We start from the raw sequence: 22,109 nt of genomic DNA on the forward strand, positions 1-22,109 counted from the left end.
TGGGTACAAATGAAGTTTCTGTTGTTAAATCCTTTTCTTTACCAGGGAAAGAAAGAAAGAAAACAGGACAAGATAAGATGTATACAGATTCCATACGTAGCAGAGTGTTCCCATACTTCTCCAGATAATGTCTTCTATTGTTTCAGTGATGGTCCATTTTTTTCCACCTGTATGAACATCATGTCATTATCCAAACAGGTCATGCTGCCCTCCAGTGGCTTACTATACAGTATTTTATAAAAAAATGGAATAAGTTTGGTTAATAACTCAGCTATAGAGTAGCCAATGCCATCGGAGTGTGTAAAAGAATATCAAAGTATTGGGTTTAATGGTAGAAGGATCATCCTAATAATGTAAAATTATCTTATGCTGCTACCTTCATGGAAACAGTCTTGTTTTGGAGTCTTGGTGTGCACCAGAATAGGTGGGGAAAAATTAGAGAAGGCCGTTTTCTTGAACTGAGTAATTATCTGAATGCAAGCTGGTGTCTGGTGTGCATATCATGAGAACAACTGGATGGGCCTTCAGTATTGTGGACAGAGAGCTGCTTCTGCTCCTCTTGGTGAGGATAAGTCCTGTGACGAGAGACTCCTGCTGTTGTGTGCCATACTGAGATGTAACAAGAGTTAAATTAATTGTTAAAATTTTCCTTTGGTTTTTTGCTCACATCTACCTGTGAAAGACATACAGATACACACCTACAGGGAGTTTGGCATGAGAGGCCCATCAAGGAAGGAAGGAATACAAATATACTTTTTATGAAGATGCTGATTAATATTCTCAAAGATTATGAACATAATTATTTTAGATATAATTACAGAGACATTTCTCTAAAGTCTGAAGAAACAAAGTATTTCTTGTGCAACTGAAAGTAAATTTCTCATAAACATTAAGAATATTTTTTGAGGGTTTGTTTCTCTCCTAATTAAACTTGTATGGATATCCGTGTTTATTCTTAAGAAGATCAAAAACTGAAACAAGATGTTTTGTAAAGATTATGTTATGTGCAATAAATAATTTCCCAAGTGTTACGGAGGATGATACGTAGATAACTTTTTTTTATCCACAGCTCCAAGAAAACTTAGTGCCCCTCGTGTTGAAGGAATAAACAGCACAACAGTAAAGATAATTTGGAATGAACCTGAAGAGCTTAATGGGCCTTCTCCCATCTACCAGGTGGAGAGGATGGATTCATCTTTAGCTACAATGAGTATAGAAGTAACAAAAGGGATCCGTTTCCCAGGAAATGGGTACTACAGATTTGCAAGTTCCACTCTCCCCACCAATACCTACTTTACAGGTAAATGAGTTTAAATTACTTAGAAAACATAGTAATTGTACTCTGCATTTGTTTCACCATTTAATACCATGTTCTATAAAACTTCTTTGTTAAAGTTGGTAGGTTCTAATTAATGTAATGATTAGTGATGTATGGGCTGATTTGATTCTCACTTAAAAAGCCTGTGGATGTGGGATTTTTTCTTTACGTCTTATTTGGACAGAGAGATGTACATAACAGTGAATGTTGCTGCATGTTTGACTTGTTTCTGAGTTGTAAATATAAGATTTTATTTATTCTTCTGGGATAAAAACTTTTTAATTAATTTGCTGTGAGTGCTAAGATGTGTTTTATTTGGTACCTTTTCAAGGATTCCTGGGGCTGCATAAGCACTGAAAAAGTTCTGTCTTCCAGGTTCAGAGATTTGTGTTGTGATCCTGTTTGTTTTGTTAAGGAAAGAAAAAAGCCTGCCGCTCTGACAGAATGCCACTGTTTCTGGGCCTTTGGATGTTCTCTTTTTTCTTGATTAGTGACTTAACTTTGGAACCAGGAAATTTTCAGATGGAAGCAGACCTATGTCCTATTTCTGTGATTCTCATCACTTGCTGATGCCTTCACTTCTGGGATAAAGCAAAGATACACACAATATGTTTTTTGCAAAAACGAATCTGGTTGCATGTTTGAGATGTTGTAGAGGTCTGTAAGTGAAATCTTGTATTCGCGTTCATGAAGTATGAGTGTTTAAAAGAAGAAACAGCAGAGCTGGACTTAAGAAAAAGTATACGAAAGGTCTGTGTGTGTGTGTATATTTATCTCAGGTCATGAAAATGATAGCAGGAAGTGGAAATCTGAAAGGAATCTGGGTAACTAAGAGCAAGCATTAACTAGCACACTGCTGGTGGAGGGCCACACCAGTGGCAATGACACAACTTAACCTGGTACTAAGCCTTGTTTGTTAAGGGAGAGAAGGGCTGCAAAAATCATGCAGCACTTTTGACACACAAAAGAACGCTGGAGCTTTGGAGAGCACTCAGCTGACATTCCTTGTCTTCAGGGTCACCACAGGTAATTCTGGCAAGGATGTTTGAGCACTCAGTACTTGCAAGTGCGTATGTGCAAATTCAGGTTTTGTTTAAAACAGAAATCAGTTTCTTGCCTCTCTATGATCACTCGGTGAATCTGACTTAAAAAAACAAAGTTGAAGATGCCTTCACATTTTTTTTCTAGCTAGGTGCTTACTTGACTGATAAATAATAATAACAAGTGATAATGTGTTAGTTAAATATTGACACCATGTTGACTGGCACAACCTGTCTCTGTGCAGGAATCTGTAGGAACAGCTGTTGGACTCCTTTCCTCATCCAAATTGCTCAACAGTTTTCCTGACATCAGTTTGCACCCTTTACTATATATTTAGAAAAAAACCCTTTGATATGTTTCTTCTGTTGTCAGTTGCGTCTATTTGTAACCAAGCAAGCCCAACAGCTATCTCCCCAAGTGTCGATTCACTCTGGGGTTTAGTTATGCTCCATAAGCTGAGACTGATGCTTTGAGTAAAGTTTATTGTGATGGCTGAGATGATTTGAGAGAGTTTGGACAGGCAGGTTGGAAGATGTTAAAATAAAGCTCCCTCTATATTGGCAGCTGATGGCTGATAACGCTGTATGGATAAATATAATTTATCATAGCTTTGGATTGGGATCTTTCTCTTCTACCAGCTATTAGTCAGAGTATTTGGAGACAACCTAGAACTAAAACACACTAGGCAATTTGTCAAGACATCTGCTAGTAATGACTGACAATCAGATTAAATCAGTCTATGTTTGGTACCTGAAAATGTGTATCTCAGGTTTGGCAACTCAATAAAGATTTTGAGAAATATAAATCTGGGTTTTTCGAAGTAGGTCATCTGTCCTTCTTCCAAAACATGATGGAGGGGAAAATGATAGCAAATCCAGGAGAGTTTAGAAAGACAGACACTTAAGTGGATGAAAAATATTCTCCTACTGCACTCTGCAGTTGTTTCGTTGTTGAGACCCTCTCTTATTACCCATTTCTGAAGACAAGCAGTTGGCAATTGTGCTTTATGGATGGAACAGCTTTAGTGTGCATGCAGCTGTGTACATTTTTGACACAAAAGTGTGCCAGCTTGTATATGTCAGTCAGCAGACAGATACTTCTCAGTGCGTCTGGGATCTCCCACTGTTAATCTAGAAAAAGATTGATCAGTTTATTCATTGCTAATAAATGCAGTTGTCCTCACTATCTCCCTGGCTGGTCTTACAGTCCAAGGTGCAAGTAATAGGGGCAGATGTATTTTCTGGGAAATTTTCCAAATTCATCTTTAAAAAAAAAAAAAGAGTTACTCAATAAACACTGGCTACACTAAGCAGTGTCCTGTCTGTAACAAAGCCTCCAGCTGCACAGGAAGATGTGTTCTGAGTACACATTAGATGAGAGGAAATCAGGTAACAATTTTTTTTTTTTTCTGCTGTTGCTGTCCACATTCAACTTTTCAGCTCTTCAAACTGTGAAGTGTTTTAGCCATGAATAATATCATTTCCCAAATGATGCAGACTTGAGTTTTAGTACCTATTTGCATTCCTTGAAGTTCTTAGATACAACAGCATTCATTGTATCTATCAAAATACCACAAGGCAAAGGAGAGCTGTTAGTGTTCTTGTTTAGTGTTTATTTTCGTATCTTCCCTATGAGACAACAAAGTGGTGTGATTCTGATTTAACATATGGGGAGCTGAAGTTCAGATTTTTCTTAATGTGGGACTTGATACTTAAAAGGACCTTTAGAAAGGGCTAGAAGGTTTTACAAATTATTTATTTTGTGTGGTTTGCTTTTATTGGTCCAGCTTGTGTGCTGTGGCTGTGAGTCTGGAGTCAGAATGCTGCAGTACCCCTGTTGTGTTTGCCCTTCTGGTTCTCTTGTCATCAAGAGAAGTAATGTCTATTTTATACAGGGGGTAGACAGGCAAGCTTGGAGTTCAGACGTCATTCCTCTTGGATGCTACTTGTTTTAAAAGAAAATTATTCATGTAATATTGATCAAAATGCAGTCTACTCTGAAGAAAGTTTTGTGTTTGGCCTTGTTTGAATCCAAGTTTTCTGAAATAGGATAATACACTTAAAAAGAAGTATGTCTTGCCTGGACTATGTAATCTTTGCTAACCTCTACATGATGCGTATTCAGCTCTGTAATAATTAGACAATAACTGTATGAGGTAAGATGTTAATATATTAGGCATTACAAGAAGAACTTTTTTTTACAATGACATTTTTAGTGTTGTAAAGTGGTCTTAAAAATGTGTATTTAAAAAAAAAAAAATATATCTGTGCTAGTGTTTTTACTGCCAGGTTCTGGCTCGGATACACAGACATTTCTCAGAGTGGAGAATCTTTCCAGTAACGATGTTTCTTAATGAGTTTGCCATGGAACGCTGCACAGGCATCGTTTACATTTGTTCTGAGCAGAAGTGCTGAGAATGGCTGTGGTCATTCAGTGTTGGTCTCCCCATGGCTCTTCATCACAGTGGACTCTCTCTGCAGCAGTGTAAAACAAATTCCACTCTGCAGGATCTTGAGCAAACATCTGATCATTAGTCAAAGAAGGTAGATACTTTCATTAGTTTGTGCAGCCAAATAAACAGGCCTTTTCCAGCATCCCAACAAAACTTTATGGAATGCATTAAGACTGAATACCAAGACAATGAACAGGATTAGAGGTCTTAAAACAGTATAAGAGGAGAGGCCAAAGAAAATGGTGTAGTTTAGAAAAATGAAGACTAAAAGAAGACACGATAATGGTGTTGAAATATATAAAGATATGTAGTTTAAAAGAAGAGAATGAACTTCTTGTGTTTACTCTGAGTAAAGCAGCAATGTGCTCATAATAAGCTTAAAATACAGCAAGGCAGATTGTCTTTTTTTTCTAAAAGATTCAGGCTAGTTGAGCAAAAGAATTCATTGTTGTTAGAAGAAATGAAAGCTCTGACACTGCAGATTTTAAAGAACAGTTGGATGAGCATTTGTCAGGAATAACCTGGGTAAAATTGATTTGCTTTGGAGTAAGTGGATTGTTTTTGTGACCTCTAAGAATGTTTTCCAAACATATATCCTATTATAAGCTCTGACTAACCCAATGAGACTAGGAAAGATGTTCATTTCACCAAATAACTTTTAGTAGGAAAGAGCTGCCTTTTTTTTTTCTGATTGACAATTTTCTGTATAGACGGAAGGTTGCATGACTAGAACAAGTTTTGCTTCTATTTTATTTTTCTCCTCTAGATATTTTCCAGCATTTCTTTTTAAAACTATTGATTTGAGATGGTTAGAAATGAATTTTAATCACTAATTCAGAATAATGTAATAATTTAGTGTTGAAGAGAAATCATCTAGTCTTCTTGCTCATATTGAGTCCAGCTAGACCTTTTTAGGCCTTTCTCTGCTTGATTTTTCTCTCCATATGTAGCTAAGTATGTTTGCAAATATTCCAGTTTCCAGTTTGACCCGTCTTTTGGTTTACTTTTCTCTCTTATACCTACACAAAATTTGCTGCGTATGAACTTGTGTCCATTGCCTCTTGCTCTGTCACTATAGAGGTCCAAGAAAGTGGGGCTCAGTCTTCTTTATATCCTTCAGGGAGGTAATTGAAGAAGGCAGTCATTTCCTCCATCCTTCCATGCTTGAGACTGAACAAACCCTACTGTCTCAGCCTCTTGTTGAATGTCATGTACTTTGGCCCCCTGACTATCTTGGTACCACTCCACTGGATTTGTTCCCATCTGCAAGTACCTTTTGTATTTTTCTGTTTGTTTGTTTTTGTTTGTTTTTTTTGTTTTTCTTTTTTTTTTTTTGTGCCAGAGTACCCAAAACTGCACTATAGGACTTGCATTTGCCTCTGCTGGATTTCACAAGGTTTCTGTCAGTCCATTTCTCCAGCCTGCTAAGGTTTCTCTGTGTGCAGTGTATCCATTGCAGCCCTCAATTTTATTCTTTTAATTGCATCCAAACTTTTTGACAGCACACTCCGTCCCATCGCCTGGGATCCAGTTTAATGAATAGAGCTGTTAAACAGAATTGGTCCCAGTACCAGTTTCTTGTAAATGCTGCCCACTGGGCTTTGTGCCACTTGTCACAAGCCTTTGAGTCCTGCTGCTTAGCCAATTTTTTACTCGCTTTTATAGTCCACCTGTGGTCCATCTATTTCTCTGGATTGATGGCCAGGATTCCCTGATCTATGGACATTACTTTATGGCAAATGTTTGTTTCAGCCTTATACTAAAAAGATGGTGAGAAAGGAAGAGGAGGAGAGAAATCTGACCTTTTTGCTTAGCTTTGCTTTATGTATTCTTTGTTTCTCTACTGGCATTTTTTCCTTTCATAGCTTTTGAAGAATCAGCCATTTTTATTTCATTACATTGAACTGAAGAAAATAAACAAGATTTTCTGAGGGAGAAACTATTACAAAAGAAATTCTTACTCCAAGCTTTTGAATACTCTGAGAGAAACAAAGCCCATTTGTTTTGAGGACTTGAAGAACATACTTTTTGTCAGGGAACTTTTAATATTGACAATCATTTTCCTGACTTCTATATTAAATTATACACTAAAAAACTCTTGGAGAACTCGCATTTTGTTGTGTCCTTTCTGTCTAGGTTGTTGCCACAGGACTTGTCCTTAGAAATTCTTTTAATTTTTATGTCAACTTCTTACATTTTCTCCTCTTGTCTTCACAAAAGAATGATTTGAACCCACATCTTCATTGCTGTGAAAGGAAGATAAAGATCTTCTATATCACCATCAAGTGACTGGCTTCAGTAAGAAGGAGAACCATCCTTTTTTCTGCCTAAGAACTGTTTGCACAGAGATTTTAGGTAGAATTTTATCTTAGTACTTAAAATGAATTCACAGTTTCATCTTGAAAAACACGTTCCTTCCTTTCTTCCTTTTGAATCCCAAGAAGCCTGAAGATAGGGAGTGAGAGAGGACCTGCATATAGAGAAAAAGGAGTGATCCAGCACAACAAAGTGAACTCTGCTGCTTTATGAACAAAACAACTTAAAACATTTTTGAACATGCACAACAGGGACTTAGGCAACAAATAAGCCAAGCTGATGCTGACCTTGCCAGTGTTACAGGGGAAATATTTTCACTAAGATGAACTGGTTTTTTAGGCACCGACATACTTTCTATCAGTATGAAGTAGCTGCTTTTTCTTTCTCTTTTTTTTTTTTTTTTCAATTGTAGCTACTACAGAGAAGAAGAAGAAGAAAAGAATCTCACCTTGTGTATTATTTTTCAGATTTACCTCTTGTACTGTAACAGATCAACTATGCAGCACAAGCTTTGGCATACAACCACAGTTTGGCTTTTTTTTTTCTGCATCTTCTTGGCTTTAGTGCCAAAGTAGATTTTTACCAGTGTTGTGTGACATTCTGCACTGCATGGTTAAAACCCATTTTTTCTGCTTGTGCATAGTAACTTTTAGAGCACACAGTAGTGCTGTACAATGGATGTTGTAAAAGCAGGAGCTTTCCCATTGTTATATCAAACTGCCAGTGGAAAGGCCCCTTCCTAGACTAGATCATAGTTTCAGCTGTCTGTGCAAAACCAGTTAATTGGGTCTTTTGATTATCACAAACACACTACTTTTGAAAAGAGCAGTTCTTCCCCTATTGTCACAACTCTAGCTGGGCTTTCTCTAATTTTGTGCAAACATGATTCACTATTTTGGAATGTAGAAGCATTCTCTCTGCAGATGTCAAGCCTAAGAATTAGCAGAAGAAACTGTCATGGAAGTGCTGTGTTTTGCTTCAGGCATGGCATCTTCTGGGATTCCTTTTGTGCTTGTGCACCGCTAAAAAAAAGGTGCAAGACGGAGGGAGATTTAGGGAAATAAAAGTTGCTGAAACTAGCAAACAAAATGAAAAAGCTGTAAGATAAAAATGACACAAAGGCATCATGTTTATTTAATTAAAAAAAAAAAAAAAAAAAGGCAGTGGAAGGTACCAAGCATCTCTTGAAAGCTTAGCATGACAGAGATCCATGCACTCTGTGTTAAATGGAGGTGGATTTCACTTCAGTTAAAGCAAATAGTACAGATCAAAGAAAGAATTTGAGGCAGGTTTGAACATAGAAAAGAGTAGTTCAATGGGTGGTCACCTTTTAGAGTGAGTGTGTGAATGCTTCTGGAAATTCTCAAACTCAAATGCCTGATAGTGCAGAGATATGTGAAGGAAAAGTGACTGTTTCTAATGGTTTTCATCTGCTAGAGCAATTGTGGGTCTTCCATACCAGTACTTCAGTACTTTATAAGATTTTTGTGAGATTCTTATGTGCTGGTATAATAAACTTACAACCCAAAGTACTTTTTCGAAGAGGGGTTTGATGAGAAATAATAGCCAAGAAGACAAAGATCATCTGCTCCAACCTTTCTTGGCAAAAGCGTACTCTTAGACATGATGGCCCAGTATGCTGTCCAGTATCTGAATCTTAAGCACCCAGAGTTGGGGAATCCACCACTTCTTGGAAACATTATTCCAATGGCTGGCTCACTGTGAAGTGTTTCATCTTGTGTCCAGTTGGATTCTCCTCAGGAGTAACTTGAATCCATGTGACTCCTTGTAAAAAGGGACTCCAGCTTCCTTGGAGCCACTCTTTAAATACTGGTGATGCCTTGAGAGGCCACCTAAAAACAAAGATTGGACAAGAGTAAGGGAATAAAGGTAGATACTTATTTGAAGGGCTTTCAGAGGTACACCCTGAGGAGCCAGAGGATACCATGCCAAGATGGACCCCAAGATGGATGATGGGTCACGAGTTCTTTACATTTTTATAAGTTTGGTTCATTTGCATAGCAGCATAAATTCTCCAATTAAAGCTTCAGTTAATGATGTAATTTTCCCAAGCTTGCCCCCCTTTTAGATGTTGGTTTACACATTTTGGGCCTAGGACAGTCTGAGTGTCCCTGGAGAGCAGGCCTGGAGAGGCTTTGTTATGTCTACCTAGCATGAGAGAGCAGGAGTTAACAGGCTACAGGAAACTTCAGAGTTACACACTAGGCAGTACAGGGTTTGAAAAATATGAAAGTTAAAACCTAAGGCATCACTGGAACATAGTGATAAGGTCTCTCCTGATCCTTCTTTTCTCAAGGGTGAACAAATCCAGTTTTCTCAGCCTTTCCTCACATGACAGACTACCCAATCCATCCTTTGATCATCTTTGTGGCCCTTCTCCAGACTCTCTTCAGCCTGTCCACATCTTTTTTGCACAGCAGGGTCGAAAACTGAACATAGTGTTCCAGGTGTGGCCTTTCAAGCACTGAGGAGAATAATGACTTCTTCATCTCTGCTGGAGATGTCCTTGTTGATGCAATCCAGCATCCTGTTGGCTTTGTTTGCCACAGCAGCACACTGTCCACTCAATATGAGTTGCTTGTCCCCAAGATCCCCAGGTCCTTTTCCACAGAGCTGCTCCCCAGCTGGGTATATCCCAATCTGTGCTGCATTCCTGGTTTATGTTTTCCCAGATGCAAGACCTTTTATTTGTCTTTGTTGAAATTCATAAGGTTCTCGTTAGCCCATTCTTTCAGTCTATCCATGTCTTCCTGCAGGGTGCCTCTCCCCTCCAAAGTGTCCAGTTCCACTCAGCATGGTGTCATCATCACGTCTCATCAAGGTACACTTGATCCCATCATCCAGATTAGGAAGATACTAAACAGCTTTTGGCTCAGTATTGGTCTCTGAGTGACCCCTCTTGTGACAGGTTGCCAGTTTGAAAAGGAGCTGTTTACCACTCTCCTCTGGCTGCTGCCTGACAGCCAGTTGCCACCCACCCCACAGACCACTTGTCTGGACCATCACACATCAGGTTCTCTAGGAGGGGGCAATGGCAAATTGTATAGAAAGCCTAGATGAAATTAAGGTAGAAAATGTCCACTGCTTGCCCCACATCTGCTGAGGAAGTTACTTTGCTGTAGAATGCAGTCAGGTTGGTCATGCACAATTTGCCGTTGGTGAATCCATGCTGACTTTTCCCAGTTGTGTTTCATCTTACATGTGGCAGCTCCCAGGAAGGTTCATTCCCTAACTTTGCCAGGTACTAAAGTAAGACTGATGGGCCTGTAACTTTCTGCATCATCCTTTAAGCCCTTCTCATAGATGGGAGTGACATTAGACTTCCTCCAGTCTTCTGTGTTTTCCCTCAATCTCCACAGCTTCTGGAAGATTGTGGAGACTGACCTTGCAGCCATGTCAACAAGCTCTTGGAACACCCTCAAGTGGATATTCTCAGGCCCCATCAATTTGTAGAGTCCAAGCTCATGTAAAAATTCTCCCTTTACTGATGGTGAGCCTAAGTTTGCATCAACCTTGATTTTTGTGCTGGTGAAGATGAGGGTGAAGAAAGTGTTTCACCATTGTTAGTGACTAATTCACCTCTCCTGCTTAACAGAGGGCCATAATTTTCCTTTTTATTTTGTGGAAAGTTTTCAACAATGTTTCAGGAAAGAGACAATTACCACTGTAATTCACTGGAGAGATACTTGAAGTGAAATTAATGCTTTCTGGTACATGCCTGGCCCTTATTTAGATTATTTCTATAATGGGTTATTTAGTCCAATGACTTCAGACATTGTGTTTGACTAATACTAAGCCTTTAAATTATTTCTGCTTTTAAGATATGAATTCCTTCCCATATTGTTTTTAAAGGGTGAAGATGTAACTACTGAATTACGTATTGACTAAAGTGTGTGAGGTGTCATGCATTGATTATGATTGCATTGTGAATTTGATCAGGAAATTTTCATAATAATAATATAAGGAAGCTTTTCACCTTCTAATTGATTTTCAGGGTGATTAAATTAAGACCTTGTCTAAGTACGGCTGTCCTTATCAATTACTGGCAGAACAGAGAAATTAAAGGATTAAAAATTTACGTGTGTTAAGATTCAGTATTTAAGGTCTAAAATCAATCAGATCATAGACTGGATAATTCCATTATAGCAAAACTATCATTCAGGATTAGAATGTGGTAATTTGGAGGGAAAAAAAAGCTGTCTGCACTAGTACATATGGGAAAAATTAAGTTTGCAAAATTAAGCACCTAGAGCTTAAGAAATGGAGTTAAAGTAGGCAGCATGAACTTCATTCAGCTGTGTTATATTTATATGTTATGATGGCATATAACCAGTTGATTAAAAACTATCTTTCCATAGGTTCTGTATATGATATGGACCATCTGTTGCCTCTTGGTAATCCTTTCTCTTTCTGTTTTTAATATGGCTTTCTGTCTGTCGTACTGTACATGTCTATTCTTAAGTGGATGCAGATTTAATTTTTTTTCTTGTGCTATTTTCACTGGAGTACCAGAGTACTTTGTAATCACTGATGTACATTTTTAAAACACTTACATTACCAGTTTTATGAATAGGGATTTTGTGGAAAAAAAAGAAAAAAAAAAAAAAGAAAAAAAAAAGATGAATTAATGGTAATTTTGAGTTTTACATAGGTAGGCTCTGAGTTTTCACAGCAGTTCCTGTGTTTAAAGTAGTGTTTCTGCCCAACACCTTTTCAATTAGGAGCACTTAATACTTCCACAGATCTCCATGGGGTGTTTAAATGTGAGCACTCAAGAAAATGAAGAGTGCATAACAAGTGAATAACTCTGAAAAGTTTGACTTAAATGGTTTAGCTCACATTGCATAAGAACTTTGTGGCAGAGGTGGGGACAGATTTCTCCAGAGTGACATTGAACCGCGCTAGCTGTGAAACTGTCCGTTCACTTTTCATACTCCCTCTTTCATTAAACATCCACAGAGCACTACATCAAAAAAGACAGGCTTCTGTGCACAAAATCCTTATTTGCTACATGAATTCTGTTTTAGTTGCTGAACATCATAAAATCCTCGAGGCAGATATCTTATGGGAAATGTGTGTTTGTATAATTGTAGACTATATAGTTATTCATCCTCTATTTGGGTATGCATTTATTTTTTGCAGACAGTTTTGATTTTGCATTTCCTAATTTTTGAGTGTCTACTTTTATCTATGTAATGTGCCCTAAATAGTTATTCTGAACAGTGATTAAAAGAATTCCAGCATGATAGAAGAGTCCCAGACATATCCATCATTTGGAACATTGCCGATAAATACAGATGTCAATGGGCAGAAATCTTTAATATTTATAAAATCTCTGATCTCGACTATTAGGGACATTGACTGGTGCACTAGATGCACATCTGTATGTGAAGGATAGAGTGAATTATTTTCCAGTGTATTGTGTCTACAACAACATGTATTTCAATTGGATTTATAAGGAGAGTTCCTATTAGTGGCTATAGGCTCTCCTCTGCTTCTTTTTTACCTTCCCTCCCTTCTTTTGTTTTTTTGTTTTTTTTTTTTTTTTTTTACTTTTTGATTATTTTCCCACAGTTTTTGCACTAACCATGATTTGTTTCTTGCTTCTCCCTCTTCCACTCTGTTTTTCCCTCCTGGTTTTACCATTGTAATATCCTTGATTGTCTTCCTTCTGTGTTCTTCAAAGTGTTGTCTTCCTTTTTTTTTATATTGCCTGTCACGGAGTGGCAGAAAATTAAGAAGACAAGACAAAGACTCTTTGCCTTCCTTTCTGCTGTTTAGTGAACCATCAGGATTTGGTGTCCAGGATGAATTTTATGGAAGAGCCTTAGCCCCTAAATTTCTAAGATGCAAAGTCTCCCCACAAATGTAATTTTTGTTTGGGAATTTAATCACCATCCTCTAGATAACCATCCTGCAAAAAGCTGTTTCCTGACATTGATAAATTTAGTCTTCTATTTCTTTTACTTTGGATTAACCATTCTCTAAAAAATTCATATGCCTGATCCATAGAAAGAAGGAATCAAAAATCTTAAAAACTTTTGTTTTTTGAGGTTATGAAAGTGATGTAAATTAATTCTTCCAAGTAATTGTGAAAAAGTATTTGGCATGAAGAAAATACGATTAGAAAAGATTTCTTTTTCTTACTTTTAGAAACAACTTAAAAAACCCAGAATTGTCCACTGACAATTATATTGACAGAGTAACTGCAAAGTTATTGTGCAGTATAATAACTGAGACTCCAGAAAGCAACTGGAGTTAGCATAACCATTAGAATGAACAAACCTGCCAAGTAGTACTGTTCTGGTGTAAGGACCAGTTAGTATAGCGACAGAAATGTCATATACTAAATTACTGGAGAATTCATGATCTTGATAGCAAATTGTTGCATGGCTTTCTTTTCTTTTTAATTAAAAGCTATTCTAGAGAATTATGTACTGTATTTGTTGTAGAAAGATCTCAAAACGTAGCTATACTCTACCTCTGTATATACCCAAAATGAGATTTGATCTAAAGTAGTTAGATCTGTGCTTACTGACTTAAGATCTATAATACCTTAAATTAATTGGGAGCATAAATGGAGAAGCTGACAACCTGGAACCTTGACTGCTTAAAATTGCTGACCCAATTACTGCTAAGCCCTTTGCTGACATGTTAATATGTCTATTTAAACTGGTAAATCACCACCATTTCAGTGCGTGCTAGAGTTGGTCCATCGGACGAAGGAAGATGTAAGTTTAATTTAAATAATTATTGACCTATTATGACCTTTTCATTTCATTTGCACTGCTCCTCTCAAGGTAAGCAATTATATTTTTATAGTGTTGGATGGTAATCAATGTACAGGAGCTATCTTTATTGATTTAAGTAAGGCCTTTGATCTGGTGATCACTAACTATTGCTATCTAGACTGGCCCTAACTATATTGGGTATTACTACTTGGTTTTAAAATAAGCAGAATTTAGAATAGTATTAAGATATTGCAACCAAAGTTTTAAAAAAATTGGGAAATCCAAATGATTTGACTTCAAAAATCTTCCTTAGAAATTGGAAATAGCTTATTTTATGCAACCCATGCAATTTTTTTGAGTTGTAACTAAGTTTAGGTCAGCAATCTGATTTTATCTTTTTTTAATATCAAGTAGATGGTCCTTTTGGAATAGTTTTACTTAGAAAAGTCTGGCATTTAAATTTTTTTAAAATTTACCCCTATTGAACATTTCTGGGAGGAAGGTTTAGTTCATTGGTTGTTAATTTAGTTCTGCCTTATACTGTGAATTGAGTTACAAACTTCTGTTCTTCCATTTGTGGATGGAAAACAATCTGAATTTTATTTTTCTTTTTAAATCAATGTGCACATTTAGTGAATTTTTAACCAATATTCATGCCAATGTGTAAGGTAAAAAATAATTGAGATATTGGAGCTTAATTACAGTTTGAAAGTGGTACCTGAGTATCTTCCAAAACATACTCAGCTAACTTGTTCTCACTTTTTTTTCTCAGTCCTCATGTGCCCACTTCCTTTTTACCTCTTGCCTAACATTCTTCTGTAGATAGGTTTACTTTCTTTTGTCTCCTCTCTTCTGTTTTAATGTGTGACTTGGGAAAGCCTGACTAGGTCTGGGTTCAAACTGTCTTCAGAAATATGTGAAATTTGTGATAATTTTTGATCTGCTCCTCTAACGAGTTCCAGGCCCTCTATCCTTCTTGCAGAGGCAGTTCAGTCTTGCTCTGGTGAGCCTTGAAACTAACAGCAGTTGTTCAGAGAGGTCACCAACATAATGAAAAGGGCACTCTTGAGATATCTCGAACCACTTCCATGGATGGCCATGAAGATTAATATTGGGACCTTACATTTGACCTAATATTCTATGGAGAGTCCGTGTAGTGAGCAGAGCAAATGGGATGATGTGCTTTGTGGCAGAGAGTGTAAATAAAACTGCTCCATTCTCCATTCTTTTCTTTTTTTCGCCCCATTTTTTTGGATTTTGTATGTAAGCTAAAATATTGCAAGTTGTTGTTGCCTCAGATCGTGAAGGTGGGTGTTGTCGTGCCCAGGTGCATTCCTGAGCAGCAGAGGCATAGTCTCCTTGCTGGTCACAGGTGGGAGGAGGCAGGTGGTTGTCTGCTGCTGTCCCTGCCAGCCTGTGCTGAAATGGCTGCAGCTTGGTGTTTTGAGCTGTGCTCATGAAGAAGTTGATGATACAGTAGAACTGATAATTAAGCACAGCAATGTGCTCCCCAGTCACCACATTTTGGGATTTCATTATCTGTAAATCCTGTAAAATTGTTAGTTTGAAATATTTTTTTTCTTAGCTTGCGTACTGAAAAAGCACTTAATTCTTTCTTATTTGCCCTATTTTGGTTTTGGGAACCATTCTTTGGTTGTAATTTCAAAATTCTTCTGTCAGCATTCTGTAGTTTCATGTAGTTCCGTGTTACTAATAGTTTTAATGGTGCAAGCAGGCAGGACTACAGTTGGCTTCCTCCCAGCATTGTTGTTCAGTCACATAAACTGTTCTTTTCAGTCTGTTGGTCAAAAGCTAAATGAGATGGTGAGTAAAGGTTGGGACTGATCAGCAGGCTTGAAAATTTTACCTTAAGTCTTTATCATGATCTCATTTTAGGACTGCAGGTGTTCACAGTGGAGTGACACCTTTTGCAAGTGTAATCTTTTATCTCTAAATGCTTGTAGCAGCATATTCCAATAAAGCATTTGATTTTAAAATAATGTAGATACCAAAATAAATATAATCCTTGTCTGCCAACATGGCTAAGGACTAAAAATAAAAATGAGTCAGTGCTGGGACAGCTAATTTTATGTTGGGTAAAATTATGGGGATTTTTTTCTCCTCTGTGGGGGAAAAAAAAGTTAAATTCCTTGGAACTGTGATAAACCTTCAAGTCAAAAAGGACATTTACTTGTCTTTTGTGCTGCTATGAAGGTTCTTTTTTTTTTTTTCCCTGAGGAACCTGCCAGACAGAGGTCTCTTTCCCCATCAGGAGAATTTTTTGTCCTGTTCGACATCATCTCTCTATGCTGTTCCACCTTCTTTGGGAGTACTGTGCCAAAGCTAAAAGACAATATGAAAGCTTTAAATATTTCTTGTGTAGCAATGGCTTCACACTTGGTGTTTCACACAGCTGTAAATCCCGTATCAGATTATTTTTTAAACTTTTTGTATTAAATAGCTATAAATGATCAAAATGCTATTTTGTTTTGCCCACTGATACTATGAATATATACCAATATGAAACAACATGTTCTTCTAAACAACCCTAACGTCATATGTGCTCCTTTGGCCCCCCATTTTACTGCATGGTGTTTTTCAGATTTCAGGAGGGGATTGAGATAAAAGATGTCACCTGCTTTTGGTACAGCACTAGTTATATGATAGGTATTTAATATCAATGATTAAAAAAACCAGATTGCCATATTTCAAATTAAAAATATTGAAACAGGTCATATCATAGATCTATATAATCTTAGAACTACACTTGCTAGTCTGAATTTCTGTCTTCCCAAAAAAGTTCAACCAGCTTTCATAGAGTGACAGACCATTCACCATTCCCTAATATGCATTGTAGATGGCAGATGCCAGAGTCTTTGTCATTGTGCCCCAAGGATAAGGCACTCTGCCCGAAGATATTAGATCAGCCAATTCTATCTGTGTGTATAAAGCTGGAATTTTTATTTTCTCAAGTTTTCCAGGTAGCCAGAGTAAGGTCTGTAGTTCTTTTTTTTTTGTATTTGTGTTTGACTAGTGGGATATTAATAACATGAAGTTATTTTAGATGGTTGTACTACGTTGCAATATATTTTTAACTGATCATATACAGTCTGCAGGAAAAAGGGGAAGCATAAGCAAAGAAAAAGTCTCTTGGTCCATCGGGTAAATTTTCAGAACAATATATGAGCATTTAGTCACGCAAGTCCCATTAATGTTAATGGTCCCAAGCTTTCTTTTATTCATCACAGCGCTGATTGCACTTGGTCAGCTCTTTATCAGTTTGAAATATTGACAGTGGGAGGAGGCGTTCCCTTAGCCAGGCCTGACTGTTGCAGTGCTCTTTTAACTTAGTCATCCTGCAAATGCTCCTATAAATGGATTTATTTCAGCAGATCCAAAATACGTCAACCGGATCACCTTACCCTGGTGTTAGCCCCTTTGCGTTGGCTTCAATTTGCAAGAGCATTGATTTTAAACATTGATCATTACTTATGTAGTACTCTATGGTTTTGCACCATCCTATTTATTAAACTAACCTGTTACACGTGCTGCTGTTAAGAGTCCTATCTTTATCTTGCTCATAAGTGATTATTTGTTCTTTGTGATTATGATTTAAATTATAAAACAAGGCTATTGCCTGAAAAATGTGTTGGCTGCACTAACTCCAGATTTCTGTATTTTCTGCTGTGAAGCTCCACTTTTCCTTAGTGGTTTGTATAGGACAAAGGGTAATGTTTTTTAACTAAAAGAGGGTAGATTTAGACTAGTTGCAAGGAAATTGTTTACAGTGAGGGTGGTGAAACGCCAGCACAGAAACTGTGGATGCCTCATCCCTGGAAACATTGAGGGTCAGTTTGGACATGGCTTTGAGGAACCTGATCTCGTTGAAGATGTCCCTGCTTATTGCAGGCAGGGTTTGACAAGGTGACCTTAAAAGGTCTCTTCCAGCCCAAGCCATTATATGATTCAAGATTCTTCCAGTGCTTTCTGCAACTGATAATGTACTTATTATAGTTATTGCAAAAGAGATTTTTCTTTTGTTGGCCATATTCTTATAGAGTGCTTTGGGTTTTTTTATTTATTAGAAAAACAGACTTTAATTGGGGGGAAACTAGGCTTTTGGAGGTCCATGCCTACTACTTTTTAGATATTTTTTTACGTGTTTTCCTCTGCTGTCCTATGGAATCTATGCAATCTGGTCAGGAAAACAGTTGTAGCACAAAATATTTTCCATTACTGAGCAAGGTGGCGAACTACAAGATATATAATATTTTGTGTTATTAAAATATAAAAATATCTTGCTGTTCTATTCTTTAATTCAGAGAGTCATTGTTATTTATACTGATGACACACTCTGCTGCTATGCAAAATGGTATTCTTGCAGAGTTCAGAAAAGAACATTCTGTCTACCTCAGGGAGGGAAAAAAAAAAAACCCAGAAGAAATAATCTGGTTTTGCCTTATACTTAGTATCTAAGCCTATCTGCTTAAAATTCTTTGTTCTGATCATGCTTATATGCCTAAATTTGAATCAGTGTTATTCTAGGGTGGCTAGAGTTATAAAAACTGGTACTTGGAGTGGAATGTGTCCTCACATTTTCTCCCGAGTAAAGAAAATAAATAGTTCAATAATAAATAGTATCACTACTATCACATTTTTATATAGAATTTTTTTTTCTTTTTTTTTTTTTCCCCAGGCTTGGTTATTAATAGTGCTCTTATATTCTGGTTTACTTTAAAAGTTTTTTGATTTACTAAAAATAAAACTTCACCAGTACAGGGGTTACCACGAACAGAATGCATCCCTTCTGTAGTAAATAATGGGAATTTTGGTGTAGTGGAGTTTTAGCCCTTGGGGAATTTTATTTTATGCATTTTCAAGTTGTTCAGTGACTTGCTGCAGAGACAGGGAGGGAGGAGGGGGAATCTATTTACACGAATTAGAGTCTTTGTTCCCATCAGCCCTCATACTTGGATGAACAAAACGAAGGCTAGACTGAGAGGTGCAACCATCCCAGGTGATATCTTTTGAGCCAGAAACAAATTATGAAGTGAATTGTAGAACCAGGGTGAAACCTTGTTGGGAACATTCGAGGAGGGTGTGGGCAATAAGTGTTTTTGAGGATGTCTACCACTGAGAAGACTTGTAGAAGGAAGAGAGTGTTTTATCTTGGGATGAAAGTAATCCTTTCCATGGAAGTTTTGGCCCTATTCTGACTGAGTTCCTTTACAAAAGACTTGTACATTTAATTATAATTTTTCAAAGGTTTTGTTCATTCTTTTTAAAAGATGAAGTTTTCTATAAAAGCACTGCCTCTGCACTCCAGCTTTCAAAATTAGGTTTTTATCCCATTTATTTTCTTTCTTTAGTATTCTTTAATATTTCTTTAATCTGTTTTGTATTTTTTCTCTCCCAAATTGTTCCAGTTTAGTGACTGAAATATGCCAATTCAAGCTGCTTATTCCAAACTCATGTTAAATTGTCACGTTAGCTTCATTAATTTTCAAAAAATTAGGGTTTTTCTTTCTAAACTTGGTTATGCTACTGAACTGCATGCACTAAGGGGGAAAAACGAGTTGAATGGGAATCCTGGGTGAAGCAAAGACTGCATAATTGGTTTTGTGCCAGACCTTCAGCCTTTCACATAGGCAGGAAGGGGCCAGGGAAATGTCAGAGGTGGAAATCAGGGCAGCACAGTACTCCTGCAGAATTGCAAAGTGACCACCAGCTTCAGCCAGCCTGAAATGGCCAGGGCTCAAGGCTGCTTTAAGATGGAAGTACCCAGTTCTCCTGAAATCTTTCTACACCTAAGAGCCTCGGGATTACTTCTGCATGTTTTGGGAGGAAATGCGTGAATAACTCCCAAGCAGCCTCTCCCCAGAGCTCCTGCTACGGGACAGGGCTGAACTGGCTGTAAGGCTGCAGCCTTGCCAGTCCAATGCAGCCTTGCCAGTCCAATGCAGCCTTTTTCCAGCAGTTTGGGATGTGGATTACCTGGTGGTCCCCATGGCTGGCAGCATTCCTGCTCTGACCCAGCTGAGGGACTCATGCTGTTCAGGAGCCTTTGCCTCCACTATGGCTATGCCATTCTGTGCTAGGCACTCCTTGCTACCACAGTTACAGAATTCAGCCTTTTAGAGGCAGTTTCGTTTCAATTATTCTTTTTATTTAGTGCTTTAAAGAGCATCTGTAATAGGGGTCTTTACATTGTTAAGGATGAGGTAGTTTTTCCCCATTTCCCTTACACTGCTCTAGCATCATAAGCAAAACTTTAAAATAATAAGTGAGTTAATCAAGCTGGTGTCATCTGAATCCTCAGGCAACACAAGGGACAGGGAAAAAGGTGACTTTTTACAGCACATGAGAAAAGATTGTTGCTTTTCTTTTTTAATATGTGTGTCTTTCTATGAGGCATTGCAAGTGGTAAAGATACAAAAAAGATTACACTGGAAACAAAAGAATATAAAGTCTCATACTTCTTAGTAATGTTGTATGTCCAATCACCCACTTTTTGATTTACATTAATGTATTATACTGTACAAATACAGTACTGTATTTGATATTGCAGTATTGTAATCAATAATGGTTTTTTCTGCTGCAGTAAGTCTTATATATTGAGAGAAAGAAGAAAGAAAAAATGATCAGTGAGTTTTGCAGAAGAGGAGAAATTTCCTTATTGCCATAATTCTGAGTTAGTCATATATTCTGTAATCACTAAAGTTTTCAGCAATAATGTAAAAATCAACACAAAGGCAGTCTACAGCAAAGAGGTCTTTAATTCAAGAATCCCATAAGGAATTAAAATTCTGGAAAGATGACATAGGCTCAATCAATACCTGCCTGAAAATATCATAATATATGGAGGTTAAATGACATCATGCTATGTGAAGAAATTAAAAGAAAGTATTTTCAGTATTGGCCTTATCTCTTTTTATTTAGATAAATTATATTAGTTGAATGTTAAATCTTTACATGTCTGTTTTGTATTAGGAAAAAAAGTTGACAGTAGTCTGCCTTACAGTGTGTACCATCGGGTGTAATTCGGAATTTAGAGATAAACTTAATTTCCTTTGAATATTGGTTGGAGGCATGAGAAAATCATGAACTCCTTACCATACATGGAAAAGCACTGAAACACGAACATATATCACTGCTGGTGCTGTTGTGTGCACCAGTTGGCTTTTATTTGCATCTGGACATGTGGTGAAAATCTCAGCTCACATCCTCCTCTGCGGAGCATCTCCACTACTTGTGTAGGAGGAAGGTGTTATCTCTGTGTTCCATTACTGCCAGCATTAGTGTGTACCACCCTGGTTTTCCAGGTAGGTGACTGCACACAGGACAGAGTACCTGGTTATATCTGTCCCCTGCAAGGTGTATTGACCACATTAGCTGGATTGCTGGATGTAGTACAGGAGCTTCTCGGTGTTCACTGCATACTGCCAGAGTGCTTTCTTAAAAACCAGAGCAGAGGGAGGGTTTGAGTTGTATTTATCACTCTGAAAGTATTTCATACTGTGTGACTATTCAGGTATAGATAAATGTGATTTCATTGCCATGCTAGTTTTGTTTTATGCTTCTGTACGTGTTTAATGCTTACTGTGAGTGCAGGGGTTTGGTTCTTGGGAATACGCCAGACTACAAATTGATGACACAGCCTCCACAGCTGGTTTACTGCACTGGGTCATGTTTTCTATGGCACACTCTGTATAGAAGCTTGGCAGAGCAGAGAATGTTGGTGAATTTGGTGAAAATGACCTTAACATATGATAAATAACATAAAATTCCCTGTTCAATTGCTGGGCTGTGTATTGGGCCATGGCCTTCCAACAAAGGAAAAGGAAATTATAACAGCAGCTGATGCTGAAGAACTACTTACAGGTGGTTCTTCCCTCCCTCCCCAGTTCTATTTTCAAACTCATCCAGGGATTGTGAGTGCTGTATCAATGACAACATCTTCCTTCTGTGCACTGGGAAACATTAGGAAGAGTAAGCAGAGATCAGAGATACGCTAAAGTAATTTCTAACAGAAACTTGCTAGGTTTCTTAGCTTCTCATGCAGCACTTGCCTCTGTTTATATTCTAGATAGTGCATAGTAGTTAACTTTTCCAGTATGTTGGCTTTATCCTGTTGACTTTCCTGCCTTGACATGGTCGTTTAAAGACAGCAGGGCCAAGGCTGTCTTTCAGGAGTACAACTAATGGAGGAGGTCAAGGAAGATTGGAGAAG

The 22,109-nt window shown here is 37.6% G+C and overlaps 1 protein-coding gene across 1 annotated transcript in view; it reads left to right on the plus strand.

Moving 5' to 3' along the window:
- Positions 1-22,109, plus strand: part of USH2A (usherin) — a gene marked incomplete at its 5' end in the record, with an annotated part of 385,998 nt that overhangs the window by 95,862 nt on the left and 268,027 nt on the right. Inside the window, one exon of the mRNA XM_082300920.1 lies at positions 1,070-1,300. Within this exon, the coding sequence (XP_082157046.1) occupies positions 1,070-1,300 (231 nt within the window). The remainder of the gene's footprint in view (positions 1-1,069; positions 1,301-22,109) is intronic.

Source organism: Coloeus monedula (genome assembly GCF_965178545.1).
Source record: "Coloeus monedula genome assembly, chromosome: 2".
NCBI lineage: Eukaryota > Metazoa > Chordata > Aves > Passeriformes > Corvidae > Coloeus > Coloeus monedula.